This window comes from Denticeps clupeoides, chromosome 14 (genome assembly GCF_900700375.1).
Source record: "Denticeps clupeoides chromosome 14, fDenClu1.1, whole genome shotgun sequence".
Classification (NCBI taxonomy): Eukaryota; Metazoa; Chordata; class Actinopteri; order Clupeiformes; family Denticipitidae; genus Denticeps; species Denticeps clupeoides.
The window spans coordinates 7,948,164-7,966,460 of record NC_041720.1 but is presented as its reverse complement, the minus strand read 5'-3'; the positions used below and the strand labels follow the sequence as shown (position 1 = coordinate 7,966,460).

Here is an 18,297-nt window from a genome sequence, read left to right as displayed (position 1 = left end):
TAGACCTAACCGGAGTTATATTACGAACACTTGAAGAATCTTTCTGATTTGAGTTTTTTTTTTTTTCTGTCAATGCAATTTTCTGCTGTTGCTTATTTGATTTGGCATCCGTGCCACTCAGGGAAAACACTGCAAGACACTTATTCTCCTTTTGCCGTCAAAGTGCTCATTGCTACGCCAAAGCTAAGAGGTAATTTGTAATGCTGGTATCTCAATCAAATTTATTTTGCAGGGCTCATTCTTTAAAGTCACAATTCATTTGCCAAACCAGATAAACACTCAACTCGGCGAATGCGATAGCCTTTTTATCCAAAAACGGCAATTTCTGTGTAGAGGACAACTTGAGAAGATTACATTCAGTGCATTCCGAGAACTCCGCCAGTGAGGTACAATGGAGGAAGAACAGAGGGGCGGAGCGGGGGGGAGGGAAGACATGAGAAAAATAATATTGATTTTGTTCTTTCCAGTGTCAGCATGTCTGCGCTGCACTGCCATTGAATGGCCGACAGAAAGAAAATGGTGAACTGAATTAAATGACCTCAGTTAGTTATATAAAAAGGCCTTAGAGGTTATATATTAAATCCGTATATACATATGCAGCAAAACATCATATATGGTATAGCAGTACATCATTTATGTGGCATATATTTATTCCTGGGGATTCTTCCTATTTCCATATTTTTGTTGCATTTACTGTACAATAAGGCATATGTACATGATGTATAGTATTTTTTCTTCCATTTAATGCCATAATACATATTTTGGAACATAAAGGCCATTGTCATCGTGATTATCTCCATGACATTCATATTCATTCTCTGACAGAAACACCTCTTCGCTATTTTAAAAATTTCTTTCTCCGCTCCTGCCTACCTCTCTTGTTCTCCGCCCCTCATGTGCACTTTCTCTCCTTAACCTCCTCCACCTCATCTCTCTCCCTCTCCCTCTAATCCTCTGCCATTGTGAAGAGCAATGGGCCGTGCAGCTGTGCTCCCGTGGCTCTTGTAGAGGCGGCCACTCTACCCCCCGCTCCCAGGAGGGGTCCAGACCACCTGGCTCCGGGGCAGCTGACCTCCCATTCAGACGAGCGCGCAGGCAAACCCACGTCTCATCTCATCTGGCGGAGGCGGGTGTGTGGGCCTTCGGCGGGGACCCGCGTCCCCGTGTGCGCCGTGAGAGGATGAGTGACCGTTTACAGAAGCACGTCCACGGCCGGACGTCAGAGAACTTTTTTCGAGTTACTGTTGACTCCTGTCGACAAACGCGAAGCCAGCCGGCTCCAACAAAGGTGGATAATCAACTTAGAGGTCATTTAAGGAAAATGATGTGTATTGCTCTGAACATGAACTTGTCACCTTAAACAGTCACACGGTGTTTATACAGACTTTATTGTTCACTAATAAACATGTGACTTCCAAACACAGTCAACTCACTTCAATCTTAATCAGATATACACGTGAAGATGTTCTTTATAAAGCACAATAAAGGAAACCTCCTGTCTGTACTTAAATATGCGTGCGATATATGTAGAAATGTGTATAATATGTGTATATATATATAGCCCATTGAGTATGTGATTTTGGGCTATATAAGAAATAAATGTTGTTGTTGATATATGTGTGTCTGTGTGTAATATATGTATAGCGTTGTCTAGGACACACACAGTTATACAGACACTTTTTTGGTGGGTCGAGGTAATTTAAAGGTTCCAGAAATCAATTTTCCGTTGATTCTGACATTTAAAACACACACATATGCAATCAGACTGTAATATAAAAGAAGCATGAATGTTATTAGAACAAGATGGATGTGTTCCTCGCAGCAGATTTGGACGCAAAATTAATTAATTGCCCTTTACCCTGAATGGTCAAAGGTACTTTCCAGACCTTTATTTTATTGCGCTGATTATTGTCTTGACGCCCGTTTCTGCTGAGCTGATCTTCAGCCGAAGTCACGAGGACCAGTGCGGCAGATGCTACGCCTGGAGCAGAACTTCATGCTTTTGCACTTCAGAGTGTGTTGCTTAATGCGCGTCCCACTCCAGAGAGCGCTGGATCGCCTCTCTTAATGCTGCATGCTGAGGTAAGCAGGGTGCAGGTTTCTTAAGCAGGTCACTCTTCGTTTCGCCTTGCAGCATCAGCAGAAGGGCTCTTGAGAAGGCAGGGATTGCACTCAGGTGAGACCGCAGACAGGAAGAAAACACAAAGGGCCCTCTGAGCCACGGCCGGCTGCGGCGCGCAGGGGATCTCGGTGACCCGGCACTCTTGTCTCTCGGTGTGATCGTATCAGGGTGCGGTTTTATTAAAGGGACACCTGACCAGAGCAATGAACTTATGGCATGAAGAGGAATTTCACACACTTTTCAATGTTGTTTCCCACTTCTGTGAAGTCTCGGTCAATTTTAAACGATTTAACCAATTTGATAAATTTCATTACCAAGGCAATATCTTACAATATTTTATGAGTCGAAGGCAAAATATGAAGGCATAACCATATAATTCAGAGCTGTGAAGATCCAAGGGCATAAAAACATTACATATTCATTTCAACTAGGAAAAACAATTATCTGATTGTTATCACATGTTGATAAGAATCAAAACATGAGTACAAATAATAGAACATCTCTGATCTATTATTTGTTATGCAGTTAACCCAGCCTACAGGGATGGTGTGTTTCTTAGTACTTGTTCCAAACCCGGGTAAATGGGGAAGGTCATCCAGTGTGAAACATTTGTCAAATCAATTGTGCGGACAACCATCCGCTGGGAGATCCACCCCTAATGGGAGGAGCTGGAGAAAGAAGAAGATATCAGTCATGCAGCTACATAAGCAGTGTGCGAGGAGAATCCAAAAGTGGAACGTGTGGAATCCAAAGCTAATAAATCCACAACTAATATTGTGCAAGAAGTCCCAAGCAGCCCTGACCTGTTCAGACATGGACTCCACAAGACCTCTGTAGGTGTGCTGTGGCATTGTCAGTGGCAGATGATGGTTTGAGATCTGGAGAATGTGCTGACCAGTGTTGCAGGGCTCATGATCCTGCTTCATCAGCAACCGTGCTCAGGTATGTTTCAAAGTAAAATCCAGAACATTGTCCAAAGGATTACACTGTCTCCATCCGGGTGCCACTCACATCCAGTCATCAAATTAATATAAAAAAAACAACAACCACACAATTCAACCAGGGGCATGGCCACAATGGTGGCCAGGGGTGGCACCCCCACCAGAGCTGTTCATCGATTAGTTAAATTAGAGTAGCGTTTCAAAATCTGACACGTCTTGGGGTGTGTTAACTGTTGTGTGCAATATGTTGTGTTTAATGATTTCCATATGTTGACTTGATAAGTTGATAAGTAAGTTGTGTAGAGTTAGCATAGCGCCACGAAGCTAGGGTGACCAGATCTCCTCTTTTCCACAAGCATGTCCGGCCGGGTTTTTAGACTTGCCACACACCCCCCACCCCCATCCCTTATATACTCTGGGCCCCTGTCTGCCCCTCCCCAACAAAAAAGTCCAGACATGGACCTGAATTCATCATGCCAGGACATTTTCTTCCAATGCTCGGGTTCCAGTTTGATGCATGAGTGTTTTTTCTTTCTATCTATCTATCTATCTATCTATCTATCTATCTATCTATCTATCTATCTATCTATCTATCTATCTATCTATCTATCTATCTATCTATCTATCTATCTATCTATCTAGCACCACACAGACACTAATTTGAACACACCATAAATGGTGCTGTGTACCACAATGACAGTAGACACTTTCACATTCAGTATATGTAAGTGTGTCTGTGGAGGCAGAAACAAATAGCTTGGGGAAGTGGTATATAACTAACTGTAATCAGAGGGTGCCACTGTGGTGCCACTGAGCTAAGCACCGTCTCCATACACTGCTCGCCTGTCATGGCTGCCCAATGCTCACTAAGGGTGATGATGGTTAAAAGTAGAGAACATATTTCGTTGTGTCACCTTGTGCGGTGTACCACAATCACTTCACTTTCACTTTCCACTTAAAAATCTTCTAATGCCACATGCACGGATGCATTACATTTTACCTGCTGGTTTCTTTACTATTTCATTAACAATAAGACATGTGTCGAGCAGACGTTCATGTTGGTTTAACCCTACATGTCGAGCTGTGAATCTGTATTCTATGGACTTTATTTGACATTATTTATGTTTATGAATACTTTATTTCAGTGCAGTGCATTAAACTTGACGTGTGCGAGAGGCTGTAAAGAAGCCTGTGGATTCAGAGATCTACGCGAAGCTCTAACAAAGAAATTTGTTGGCTAATACTGCCACCTTGTGGTTACTTGTATATTGAGCAAGAAAAACCACCGCAGACGCGCAGCGGCGGCTTTAAATATTTTTACGGAAAAATTCGATTTCGTCATTTCGTAATTTCGTCACACAGGTGGTCGGTGAGGATGATAAAAACCAGAAACATAAACCAAGAAACATAAATATTTACAAAATTAACTGAAATTTAATAACAGGCGGTATTACATCATTTTAAATCGCCGAATAAAGTAAAACATGTTTTAACTAATTAATTTGTTTTTATGATTTAAAAAACGGGTAAGGTTGAATGCATTTCTCACGTCCACTCTAGAGGGCTCCTGGTAACAGAACAGCACTTGTTCTTCAGTAAGACCATCTGTTCGAAGCCTATACTGAGGGCTGGGCTGACAGGCCCCTCAAACACACGATTCAGATTCCATCATCAGCCGAGGTAAAAAAAAAAAAAGGTCATAACGACATAAAACACGCCAAATAAACCGTTATCTGTCGCTTTCACTATTCAATAAATAACCGTTGTCTTGCAGCGACAAGGACGGATGCCTTCCAACCGGGATCTACCGGATAAAAACAATACAACTCTTAACTACAACACGAGAGCAGTTTAAATGTAAAAGTATTAATCCTTTTACTGCTTACAATAATGGATTCACTTTCTGCATTGGCCAGTAAAAAGCAGAATCGAACACTGCAGTTCAAAACCACGCTGCATTCTTGACCATTTATTCTCCGTCGGTACGAATACATTTGGTAAATATACAAATTGGCGACGTCAATTTAGACAGCTTGTACCGATAATTGTTTTTTGCAAATTTGCGTTTGCAAAGGCGGATACTCAGTTTTACACTGAATTCGACAAAAAACGAAGTTAAGCCACATTGCTGACGTTTTATTAATATCAATAAATATTCAAGTTCAATGTACAGTACAAAGATCACAAAATAAAAACTATTTTCCAGTCTTCACTCAACTACGTCAAAATATGCAACTTCGAGAGCACAAAAAAAATAAAAAATAAAATAGAGTTCAGAAAAAAAAACCGCGAAGTGAAGTCACCACGTCCACTGCTGCACGTGCGCCAGGTGACGCACGGCGGAAAGTCGCGACAGGGCGTCGGCCTGCGCCCCGTAGGGCGCGAAGGGCATCACGGCCACGTCCTGCGGCCGGAACGCGTGGCACGGCTTCCCGTCGCGCACCAGGATGGGGATGGCCACCTGGCGCGGGGACGCGGCGGCCGCCGGCTCGGCGCGGGCCCTCTTCATCTTGTAGCGGTGGTTCTGGAACCAGATCTTGACCTGGGTCGGGGTGAGGCGCAGCAGGCCGGCGAGGTGCTCCCGCTCGGGCGCGGACAGGTACCGCTGCTGCCGGAAGCGGCGCTCCAGCTCGAACGTCTGCGCCTTGGAGAAGAGCACCCTCCTCTTCCTGCGCTTGCCCGCGTCGCCCGGATGCTCCTTGTCCAGGTCCGGCGAGTCTTCGCTGGACAGCTCCGGGGACTTCAGGTCGCGTCTGGCGCCGTGTGCTGTCAAATCAACACGTCCAACTTAGACACGAAGACTAGCACTCACATCCAGTGACACACTCGCCTATGAACCAGAAGTCCCAGGTTCAAACCCCACTTGCGACCATTGTGTCCCTGAGCAAGACACTTAACCCTGAGTGTCTCCAGGGGGGGACTGTCCCTGTAACTACTGACTGTAAGTCGCTCTGGATAAGGGCGTCTGATAAATGCGGTAAATGTAAATCTACTGATCTGACTCTCGGTAAACATACTTATACTTACATGCTTATTTATGTTATTACTGATTATCTTTAAATTTTTGACAAAACTTTTGAAGAGTAATAAAAGCCTGATTCCAGTAGCAAAATGGCCAGAAATAAAGCCAGTCTATTAAACAACACATCATAAAGACGCAGTGGCCAGAACTAAACACGACTCACGTGAATACTGGAGCGCGTTTGGAGAGGTGAGCCACCTCGGGCAGGGGCTTTCGGCGTGGACGCGTGACGGCTGCGGCGGCTTCCTCTCCGGACTCCGGCCGGCGGCTCCGGCCGCCTCCCCCTCCCCCGGCTCGTCGTCACTGTCCTCGGCTGCGGTGAACTCCTCGCTCGCGTCGGGCAGATCCAGGAGGTCCTTCACGGAGAAGCCCGTCTTCGTGTTGCGCAAAGTCATGTTGGTGGAAGGTAGCGGAGTCCCGGATTTCACATGTGAAGGGACGGCCGCAACTTTAATGTCTCCTTTTTTTGCTGTCCTTCTCTTTATTATTATAATAATAATAATACTAATTATTATTATTATTACGGATGGCTCCCCGGAAGCAGCCGTGGCGCACGGTGCCGGATCTCAGCGCCGGTGGAGAGGAGGGCGCAGCTCATGGGTGCAGCGCGCCTGAAACAAGCCCAGAGCTGGAGACCGATCGGTCCATATAAGGTCGGTGTCCACAGTCCGGGACGCCGCTGCGAGAGCGTCCCCATAACGCGCCGGAGCGCGCGGACGCGTGTGGGCGGGTCTTCGGAGTCAAGTGGATGGGGACGTGAAATCGGGGCCGTCCAACACCCCCACACCCCCCCCCCCCCCCCCCGGCAAAGGTCCACCGGACGCGACACGGGACGGTTTTGTGGCGCTCGTTCCATTAGATTTGGACAGGTCCAGAGAGCCCGTTTTTTTTAAAGTTGACTAATTGGCTGGACGGCATTAAATTATTCAGTGGTTTCGAGAGGCAAGTGGCCACTTCATGAAATCCGTTCGGGTCAATATTTTGCTTCGGGCTTAAGTCAAGGAGTCGCAGTTTTTTTTTCTCTGTTTGAGAACAAGAACAAACGGGGTAATAATATTGGACGAGCCGATACAAATCCTGTCAAGTACCATAATAAACCAGTTGACGACTATTTCACGCCTTGTCTTCAAATAAGATACCACACATAGTAAAATGTTTGGAAGGTCGCTGTATACGTTGAATAAAGGGAATTTGTTGGAATTCTAACGTTTAATCAACGTTTATCGCAACATTGTCTCCCGACTTTGGCCAGATTGAAACCTCCGACCTTCCCGAAATTTCCTGCATGTTATGTAGGACCAGGTCATTTTCCAGCCAGCCCTTCATCTCAGTCTTCTTCCTCCTTTTTTTTTTTTTTTTTTTTTTTTTACGCGCCCGTAGTATGTGACGTGGGTGACAATGCGTCCCGGTTTTCACCCGGGCTCTGTGCGCGTCCTGGGTGGTCGGGCCGAGCAAACACAAATACAAACCGATTGCTAAGCTGCGGACAAAGGGAGAAGTGCAGACAAATGTCCGGCTCCCGTTGGAAGTTTTTGTGCGGGGCCGAGTTTTGCATTTATTTCGGGGGGCGGAATAATGGGGTGATTGACGCCCCCGCACAATGCGGCCGAACTCTCTGGAATAAATCTGAGCTCGTTTCCAGTTGTCATGGAGTTCGGCCGCATTCAACCTCTTCATCCGCCTTCAACTTTCCCATATTCCCATATTTATACATTCGCACGGTTTCGATAAAGGGAAAAAAATTGTTTGTCGACGTAATGAAGGCGTGTAATATTTCTGCATAAATGATGTGACTATTCTCAAACACGAAGGTTCCAGGAATCGAAAATTCGTATTTGACGATGATTCAGAGTGGCCTCGGATCTTTGGGGTTAAAGACAACGCTCATCACTCCAACAAAGAGGCGCATTTTTTTTCTTTGTTAATTTCATTTTAAATGCATTTGAATTCGCTCGTAACACGTTTACGTTGCATAATTCGTGTAAAACAAAGAAGCCAAACGTAATTCCTAAATTATGTAAATTAATGAACAAATGAAATAATTACCAAGCCATTCGGGAAGGCTGCCGGTTTAAATGTTAATATTCTTAATCTGTGATGATTGCGTCATTAAATGTCAGTTCAACGCGCGGCCTGACCTTTTAAAGTTAGGAGACAGCGCCCTCTGCTGGGATGATTTAAAAAGACCATTTTTACGCTTGTGCACGAGATTTCAAATCCCAGTAAGAATATTTGTCATCTCTGACTTGAGGTCAGATATTAGTCTCTTGAAGAAAAAAAAACAGAATCTATTCATCCATTCATACCTCCATTCTGTAAAGTTAGCAGTTTTTTTTTTTACTTTTTCTCCATTTTCTCAAGCACTTTAGACAAGATAACTGACCTGTTTTGCTTTAACTCATTTCAAATGTTTGTACATTTTTCTTCTATGATCGTGTATAGGTAATGAGCAAAAAACACGTTTTATATCTGTATATGATTAACTTTCACAATGTTCCAGCGAAGGAACATATTTTTGCCACGAGGGGGCGCCGCTGCTTTACTTTTGAATGATCAGACAAGCTTTATGGTTTTGAAGAAATCTGTTTGTACAAGATGACGTGGTGGTGTAACGTCCTGTGTGAAGAGGGACAACGTGAACCCGGCTGTGATGCTGCAGAGTCATGTTAAGACGGAGGACAGAACAGCAAATGGGGGTCTCCCTTTGTTTACCGGAATGGGGCACCATGATAGGCGAATAAGAAAAGATTAAAGACCTTAAAGTGCGTCTGATGCAATTCAGGTCAAAACCCACAGACGGACGCAGCAGAGACGTAAAAAATACACACAGAGAAATAAAAGTACACACAAGGTAGAATATTAAACTTCCAGGTACAAAACTGTTCCTTACTGTTTGTTGTACATCAAAAAGACACAACTGATCATTTGTGGTACCATGTTGTGCCGTACATGAAGCTACGTGATTTGGGAAAGTGCATATTTGTATCCATGAACCTGCACCACATGGAAATGATCCCAATTCCCCCGACAAACCCAAACAATGTTTGTAAATGGCCAGATTTCCGTTGCTCAATGGTGATAGAATGGCTACTGGATTTGACCAATTGTTTTTCGAAAGTGGCTAATGTTCAAATAAATACAGTACAGGCCAAAAGTTTGGACACACCTTGGACACATGTGTTTTCTTTATTTTCATGACCATTTACGTTGGTAGATTCTCACTGAAGGCATCAAAACTATGAATGAACACATGTGGAGTTATGTACTTAATAAAAAGTGGAGACCTGACCTCCACAGTCACCGGACCTGAACCCAGTTGAGATGGTTTGGGGTGAGCTGGACCAACAAGTGCTAAACACCTCTGGGAACTCCTTCAAGACTGTTGGAGAACCATTTCAGGTGACGACCTCTTGAAGCTCATCGAGAGAATGCCAAGAGTGTGCAAAGCAGTAATCAGAGCAAAGAAACTAGAATATAAAACATGTTTTCAGTTATTTCACCTTTTTTAAAGTACATAACTCCACATGTGTTCATTCATAGTTTTGATGCCTTCAGTGAGAATCTACCAACGTAAATGGTCATGAAAATAAAGAAAACACATTGAATGAGAAAGTGTGTCCAAACTTTTGGCCTGTACGGTATTTGTAAAAGTAAACTGGATTGGAAAGTTGGAAAGTTGGCCGGTTCAAATCCCGGTCTGCCAAGGTGCCACTGACAAATTTCACTGTGTGCTGTGACAATCACTTCACTTTGAACATCCGTGGCTCCTTGTGGAAGGTCTTTAACCCCCTGCTCCCCAGTGTGCTGCTCGTTGCAAACCTCTACATCGTATTTATATGTAAATATCATTTTTTGGTTACAGAAGAAAGCACCTGCGAGGACAGATACATCCGCAGCGACGAGTGGTACTTCCACGTCTCTGTGCGTACACCAGCGCAGCACCACAATATCAGCACCACATGAACAGTCACAGTGCGTCAAGCATCGCTTCAGCACTGCAGCTTTTTTCATTACTTTTGGTTGCAACGTCAAATGTGATGGATGCCCCCCTTCCCGTCTACAGCAGGATTCGTGTAACGTCCTGACAGCAGCGAGCACATCCAGACTAGGAATGTGGAAATTCCGCCTGGAGCACGAGCCCAGCTCTTGGAAATACTGCCAATGGGAGGCCTTCGCTGGCATGAAATGAGTGACATGGACACGGAGACCAATGAAGTCATACTGGGAGCAGCTGGTCCCACTATATATAGAAAAAATTACCAAAAATAAAACACTTTTTAATACAAATTCCAAAGGTGAAAGGAAAGTTTTGGCAAGATGTTTAAAACCTGCTGATTGGAGAAAGTAGAAGGTCTGCTGGGTTCTTGCTGGGTTCTTACTGGGTTCTCTGTTTTTTTTTACCTTCAAGCATTTTGACCTTTTTTTTTTTTAATTGAAGGTTGAATCGCTATCTTACAGAACAACGCGGCAGTGTATGACCATCATGACGTGGCTCGACAAAATATGCTTCCATAGAACAAATATTGAAGATATTTGGTTAATAAAAATATTAGCATAACATTAGCAAAATTATTAGCAAAAATATTAGATCCATAACATTGGATCCTGGTTCACTTCTAACAGCAAATAAAATTCAGCCTCCGTTGGTGAACTATCACTAATTTCGATTGCGAATGGTTATTGTTAGTATTTTAACAATAGAAAACTGCAACAATATCCCGAATAATTCCCTTTTTTAATATAAAATATCTCATTAATAAATATGATAACGTATTTTACTCATATTAACAACAATAGTAACTACACATTATAAAGTCGCGTTCTTCTGGCCGTGTTCGCGACAAGAGGAGCAATCCGTCCTGAAGTTCGTAAACGTCGTAAACTGGAAAAATATCGAATATATCTGAATGTTTATGGTGGATTCAGGGCCCTTCGATAGCTCAGTTGGTAGAGCGGAGGACTGTAGAGGCAGTGCTGGCATCCTTAGGTCGCTGGTTCGAATCCGGCTCGAAGGAGGCGTTTTTCTGCCCGCGTGTGTGTGTGTGTGGGTGTGCGCTCCTGGGTGCTGGAGTGAACTTCCAGATGTTCGTACAGATGAGTGACGTAGATTTTTGTGGATTCCGTTTTAGGAAATGCTTAGATTGCATTGTGCTCTTTTGTATATATTTTTTAAAATTGTGCGTTATAATAAAAAAGCTTTATTTTCTCAGATCGGGTCCTACAGTCACCCAAAAGAGGGATTACAATCTTAAAGCAATTACATCTTAAAACATTTATGACAAGAGCGTCTGCCAAATGCTGAGAACGTAGATGACACGTAATAAGAGATTCTCTTCTCTCCGTGCGAACACGGCAAGCTGCCCGAACGTGAAGGAAACGGTCGGACTGGAGGTGAAACGTTTTCCGTTTCGACCGAGAATCGACTTTTCGATGTGAAAAATTGCGAAACGCTCACGGAGCACATTTTAGAATTATTTAACGACTTACGTTTTTTCTTATTATTCATTTTTAAACTATGACGGTAGAGAATCTTTATAAGAGAAACGAGAGGTAAAGCCATACATGAAATATTAATGTGGCTGTCATCAAAGTCATCGTCATGTTTCGTTATTAAAACGACCCGCTCCGAATTTCAGGACGATTAGAGTGGAGCACTAAAAAAAAAAACGCGAACCAATCTGAACGTGACATTGAACCCGTCCTGTAATGCTGCGTCCTGGATGATGATATATATTTTTTTAAATATACGTTTTGAGGTTGATTAAGAATGAACGCCACGAAAGACGATGTCGTAAAAAATATTTTAACGCGTTTTTTTATCGCTTTTCTTTTTTTATGGAACAGTCTATGCGTCTTCGACGTACATCCAGATGCGCGAAGATCTACAGGAATCGGCACGGGTACCTTCTGTTCCTGGTGTTTTCTGGGAGATCTTCTCGTCTTCTGCAGTTCCCTGCTAATCCAGGAGGGGGCTCTCCACCAGAAAGAAAACCAAAGAAAAATGATCATTAAAAGAAACGGTCATGATGTTATTAATGATATTTCGGAGGACAGTCTGCGCGAAACCGTCGCCGCACGACGCGGACGCGCGCGCGTGTGTGTGTGTGTGGTGTGTGTGTGTGTGTGTGTTTGTGTGATAATTAAATCCGGATGTTAATGTCCTAATGCATGAGTAAACAGAGCGGCGCCAGCTCCCGTTGGACTTGACCGCAGTAAAAACACACACACACACACACACACACACACACATTTACATATACATAGAGAAATTAACGAAGATAGAAGTTGCACGTCATCGTGGTGCATTTGTATTTGAGTCAGGGGAACCTTTTTATAATTAGCGCGGAAATTAAATAAAATAATTAAACGTAATAACTGAATTATAAGATTTTTAGGATAGTTTAGGATGATGAAATCCGAACTTCATCTCAGCTTTCTTTTTAAGGGGGTGGGGGGGTATGAAAAAAAAACCCGGAAAGGACGGCGCGCGCACGCGGAAGCGGACCAATAAAAAACCGAGGCGGCCGCGACGTGACCGCGCGTCAAAAACTCGAGCGCGGGTCCCTATACCAGCCTCCGAGATGGAGCGCGGGTCGCCGTAGTCTCGCCTCCTCTTCCTCCTCGTCCTCCTCCTCCTCCCCAGATGTGCAGCCAGCGGGGTCGGCGCGTCTCCGCCGCCGGGAAATAACCGCGAGTCGCGTGGATCCTTCACGACCGCGACCAGATGGGTGCAGAAGCGCAATTCTTCATATCCAAATTCATATCCGTGCGATATGTTCGTTGTCGCGTTGTTAACCGCCGCTGCGTGTGACTCTTGTCCCATGTCGCGCAGATCAGACCTACGGCGAGGTGAACCAGCTCGGTGGCGTGTTCGTCAACGGCCGGCCGCTGCCCAACGCCATCCGCGTCCGGATCGTGGAGCTGGCGCAGATCGGCATCCGGCCGTGCGACATCAGCCGCCAGCTGCGCGTGTCGCACGGCTGCGTGAGCAAGATCCTGGCGCGCTACAACGAGACCGGCTCCATCCTGCCCGGCGCCATCGGGGGGAGCAAGCCCCGCGTGACGACGCCCAACGTGGTGAAGCGGATCCGGGATTACAAGCAGGGCGACCCGGGAATATTCGCGTGGGAGATCCGGGACCGGCTGCTGGCGGACGGCGTGTGCGACAAGTACAACGTGCCCTCGGTCAGCTCCATCAGCCGCATTCTGCGCAACAAGATCGGCAGCCTGTCCCAGCCCGGCCAGTACGAGGGCGGCAAGCCCCCGCCGCCCCCGCCGCTGTCCTACAACCACGTGTACCCCTACTCCGTGTCCCCTCCCGGGGTGCCGGTGGCGGCGGGCCACGTCGGCCTGCAGAGGGCTTGGCCCTCGGTGCACACGGTCAGCAACATCCTGGGCATCCGAGCCTTCGTGGATCCCACGGGTGAGTAGACGTGTCGACTAATCGACGAATCGTCGCGATGATTGTAAAACGATACACGCTGTGCGAATACAGCTGGTTGTTCACTTAAAAATAATAACAAATAATAAACGAATCGATTTTTTGAAAAGGGAAGTGTGCATTGGGAAATTAGAACTTTAAGCCCCATTGAGACAGTGTTGATTAAATGTTAATATTTCAACCATCTGTGATAAAATGTTGATACAGTGGTATCTGTATTACTAATTGTGAATTTTGCAAAAAAAAAAAAAAAAAAAAAAAAACGTCTATCTGATCACAATTCACTTTCCGATCGCTTTTCAGTCGACTTGCAACTTTTTAAAATAAATAATTGCTGGTTTTTCCACCAAGGCTGTAAAAAACAATCATGTATTTGTGCTGATTTTATATTTCTAGAAAGTTTAGAAGTAGCATGAGAATATGAACTCGCTGTTAGTCGTTCGCTCATTTGCTGAAATTTAAATGGCCTGAATGCTTATCTTAAAAAAAAAAGTATAATAAAAAATAAAAATAATAAAAACATATATAAATATATATACAGCAGCCATCACGGGAGCCGACGGCTACCAGTCGAAAATGGAGGACTGGACGAGCGTGAACAGGGGCGCGTTCCCGTCAGCCACCGCGGTCAACGCGGTGGAGAAGGCCGCACTGGAGCCGGACATCAAATACCCCCAGGTGGGCTTCCTTCCCGCCACACCGCCGCTGTCACCGTCACTGCTCCCGTCACCCCATTGTTCCCTTTACAATGGCCTGTGTACCCAAGCTAATGAATTCATATCTGACCATTGATGCCATGAATAGGGCAATTATTACCAAGCCTGGGGAATAATCAGTCCGAACATCTCAACATCTTTTTATGGTTATTTTATACATATATACGTACGTTTACGTATATTATATTAGATTATATATCGTCTGTGTGTGTATGTATGTATATGTAATATATATATATATTAATGTTTACGGGTGTAATATATATGTATGTATATGTGTGCGTGTTTTATTCCTGCAGTCTTCGTCCAACTTGTCCAGTTACGTCCAGGCGTGCGCCTACTCTCCCGCCAACCAGTACGGGGTCTACAGCGGCCCGGCGGGGAACTACGTGGCCGCGGGACACCACTGGCCGTCGCAGGGTGCGGCGCTGACCCACTCCCACACCGGGCCCAGCTCGGCGCTCCACTCGGCCGTGGGTCTGAAAGGTGCGTCCCGGAAAACCACGAAAATTAACGGAGCGTATTCCGATGATATATATTCTACAACATATATTAATAATAAGCAAAGAACTAACGAACTTTTGGGACTGAACGACGTGGGTAATTTTACCTGCAATTTAACGCCCGCTTTCCCTCCGTAGACTTCTGTGGTTAACAAATGGAGTTCAAATATACCTAAATATATAATAAATATATCTCGTTTGGTGGTACCGTGTTGAAATGAATAAAGGGCGTGTTGCGAGGTGCGTCATAAACGTCTGTGATAAGGGACAGTGTCGCGTGGCGTGTCATGTTGCAACCGAAAATGTCACGGAAACGTGATAAAAAACAGATTAAGTTTATGGTTAGGTTTGGGTTTCAGGATATTGATGGGACGCGATGAGGATTTCAGTACGAGCGCCTGCTTTACGAACTTCGTACGTGACACGTCCGCAAACTTTTAATCGGCGACTTTTTTTTTTTGTCTCTAATTTGGTTTTAGGGGAAGACCGAAAACCCCCGAGTTCCCTGAGCAAACACCAGCACGGGGTGCAGGGGCTGTCCCTTCCCACATCCTGACACCCCTGCAGAGGTACGACGGGATGTCAGGTGAAAGGAAGAAAAAAAACGAATCGCAGGAACAATGTACGAATATGGGATACCTTGTCTTAATTTCTGCAATATTTGCAGCGCCGTTGTCTCAGTATCTCGTTTCTTTTGAGAGACACTCAAAACGCACCATTCGAAACAACAAGGTAAAATTTATTTTTTTTGCCACGAAATGTAATATTTTTGAAAAAACAAATCACCGGGGAAAAATTCAGATTTCCGCATTGAACTGTACCGTTGTTCTATTTTGTTATGTTATATTTTTATATGTACGTTTGTAAATAGGCTTAATAAAAAGGCACGTCAAGTCCAGAACTGTCTCATCATATTTAATAAAAAAAAATCTCAATTTTTTTTTGTACATGCGATCTTGAAGCATTGCCGGTTTATATGTAATATTTTGTCTCCAGATATGCTATCTGGCCGCGATAAATCTCGTTCGACGCAACCCTGCTAATGGAATCATTAGTTTTTTTATATTAAGGTATGTTTAATGCTTTTTTCTTTCTGCAGCTATTCCACTAATCTATTACAAAAATATAATATCAAATGTAATCGAAATATTCATGACTAATGCGGTAGGGTTGTAATAAAAATACTTTATTTAGTATTAGAACAACAATTATTTTATTGACGTATTGACGCATTTGGAAATATCCAGGTTAAGGTTTGCAAGCAAATTAGAGAATGGACAGAACGGCGAGTTGCGTTTTAAAGCGTCGCTACAGACATACAGTGATGGCTGTGATGCACGTTGGAGGACGTTCAGGCCAGAGCTGAATAATAATTTATACAGGAAACCCCCCCCTCCAAAAAAAACAGGCATACGTCCACATCCCCCAGGTTAAACAAGAAGGTGGCGCTGGGATTCACGTGACTCCAGGGACCCACTGGTTCCCCCCTTTATCTGGCATTTACCAACCCTCACATTTCTCGTAAAAGGCTTAAAAAGAACAGCCACCCTCCTTCTACCATCACTCTAAGGACCTTTTCCCAAATCCCCGATGCCGGAACTATTATCTGCATTAATCCTTTAAGCGACAGGTCATGACACTAAGTACATTTAACGTCGCGGTGATTTATAAAAATGCATGTTCCGAGGCTTGGCAGTGACATAAATACTGTATTTAAAAAAAGATGTTTTGGGGTTTTTTTTGCTGCCACACCAAACAGTTGACGAAGTTCCAACACAGAATGAGGAGTAAAAAAAACAATTAATAATTTTCACAGAGGTGACTTTTATAGGCGGTTACATAATGACTTTGTTTTACTGCAACAGCAGAAGCGTAACACTGGCGGTGTTTCGGTGCTCATTTCGGTCCTGCGCTGCTGGAGCATTTGTAACATGCTGCTGTGGCTTCTCTGGCCTTCCGACAGCGCAGGGTGGCTCAGTCACCATCGAGCATGGACCTGTAAAGGTTCACAACCTGTCACTTTCCTGCATGGACCTTGTCACCACGGCGAGAGGACGGTACCATCGTTCACGCTTTTCGTAATGTGTGCTATTGAAACACCCACACGTTGGCATGTAATTACAAGCAGGAGGACTCGCAAAGCGGATCGGACAAACTGAACGCTTTCAGATTGTGACCTGGTGCAACGTTTTCCTGTTTAATTTCCCATCCTTGGTAAAAACGGTCCTAAAAAACCATTACAGCACAAAAATCTGCAATATATTGCGTTTGATTACGTGAAGCTGCTATTTGCATTTACATTTACAGCATTTATCAGACGCCCTTATCCAGAGCTGTAAATGTAAATGTATTTAGATGTTCGATTGAATCAATGAATTCTCTTAATTGTCGACTTGAGCAGTGAGGTAGGGCTCCAGGTAGGGGTACAAATGTCAGCGCTGGCAGTGGGAGTAAATACCAGGTTTCCGAAGTTTAAAAAAAAAAAAAAAAAACCCTCTCATTGTCCCGAGCTTGGGCTTGAGCCGGACTGAGGTTTCCTCTAAAAGCTCCTCTTGTTTGCTGAGACAAGTCCGGTAGCTCGAGCCAGGTAATGAGAACCGTAACGCGATCCGACGGCAAACAGTTTCATCTGAATGGTGGCATGCCATTACCAGGGCATGTCTCGGCCTCCCTGAGATATGGCCTGACAGGGCAAATAATGACGGGGAGATGAAGCACGCTGCCATTGTTTACGGGTGTCTGTATTGGTGGGGAGTCTGGAAATCTCCGGTTCCGACCCCCCCCCCCCCCCCCAACCCCTCTCTCGCCACGGCGGCTGCCGGATCCTTCTCATCCATGACACGCCAGGTTCTTCACACTGTAATGAAAAGCTTCTGATTACCCTGGACACACACAAACACACACGCATGATAATAGAACATACTTCGGATGTAAAACTAGACATTATACGCAATTACAGATCTGTAAGCTTGCGCTTTTCATGTCATTCAGTACAAGGAGGATTTGTCATTCTGCAATTACGGTGACGAATTGCTTGAAATGGCAGACAATCATTTTAATAGCTGCCATGTTGATGCGTCAAGAGTTCAAATGAACTAGTTTTGACTTGTGATTTTTTTTGTGTGTGTGTGTATTGTTTTCTCTGCCTCAGCATTTGACATCATTTGTCACTGCCAAGCCAAATATGATTAAATGGCTGCAGACGCACACCTTCTTTTCGGAACGTGTTCCTCAGGGCAGCGCAGACCGTAGGCGCCGTAAGGTACACAACTGTCGGAGCGTGAAACCACAGGCAGCTGTTGGGTCTCCACGTCTGTCCTGCAGACACACACACACACACACACACACACACGTCCTTCATGTCCCTCATCCTCTTCACCGGCTTTTTACCACCAACAACCCAACACGCGCACATCGACGTCCACTGCTGCTTCAATCAATGGTGACCATGGTGAAGAGGGTCATGGAACAGACAGAAGGCCCGTAGTTCATATAAATGTTTGAAATAGCTGTTTTTGTAAATCAAATATATGAAATTTGTTAGGGAGGGTG

At 44.6% G+C, this 18,297-nt stretch overlaps 2 protein-coding genes and 1 non-coding gene across 3 annotated transcripts; 2 read left to right on the top strand and 1 right to left on the bottom strand.

Annotated features, from left to right (window-relative positions):
- Positions 1-5,362: 5,362 nt before the first annotated feature.
- On the bottom strand, positions 5,363-6,719 carry nkx2.2b (NK2 homeobox 2b). The gene is made up of 2 exons (XM_028953429.1): positions 6,249-6,719; positions 5,363-5,829 (listed from the first exon to the last, which is right to left on the bottom strand). Exons 1-2 carry the CDS (start codon positions 6,478-6,480, stop codon positions 5,363-5,365), a joined length of 699 nt encoding a protein of 232 aa, XP_028809262.1. The 5' UTR covers positions 6,481-6,719.
- Positions 6,720-11,014: 4,295 nt separating this feature from the next.
- trnay-gua (transfer RNA tyrosine (anticodon GUA)) lies at positions 11,015-11,100 on the top strand. Its single transcript is given in 2 exon segments — positions 11,015-11,051; positions 11,065-11,100. It is a non-coding gene; the product is annotated as a tRNA-Tyr (tRNA).
- Positions 11,101-12,677: 1,577 nt separating this feature from the next.
- Positions 12,678-15,613, top strand: pax1b (paired box 1b). The gene is made up of 5 exons (XM_028953212.1): positions 12,678-12,813; positions 12,918-13,508; positions 14,068-14,204; positions 14,542-14,728; positions 15,225-15,613. The coding sequence occupies exons 1-5, from the start codon at positions 12,810-12,812 to the stop codon at positions 15,299-15,301; spliced, it is 996 nt and encodes a 331-aa protein (XP_028809045.1). The 5' UTR covers positions 12,678-12,809; the 3' UTR covers positions 15,302-15,613.
- Positions 15,614-18,297: the final 2,684 nt, after the last annotated feature.

Bases quoted from the DNA above. Each gene is read 5' to 3' on its own strand.
- pax1b (XM_028953212.1), top strand. The intron at 13,509-14,067 runs GTGAGTAGACGT...ATATATATACAG, and splicing joins AGCCTTCGTGGATCCCACGG to CAGCCATCACGGGAGCCGAC. The intron at 14,205-14,541 runs GTGGGCTTCCTT...TTATTCCTGCAG, and splicing joins CGGACATCAAATACCCCCAG to TCTTCGTCCAACTTGTCCAG.
- nkx2.2b (XM_028953429.1), bottom strand. From the start codon at position 6,480: ATGACTTTGCGCAACACGAAGACGGGCTTCTCCGTGAAGGACCTCCTG. The intron at 5,830-6,248 runs GTGAGTCGTGTT...TTGATTTGACAG, and splicing joins AAACGCGCTCCAGTATTCAC to CACACGGCGCCAGACGCGAC.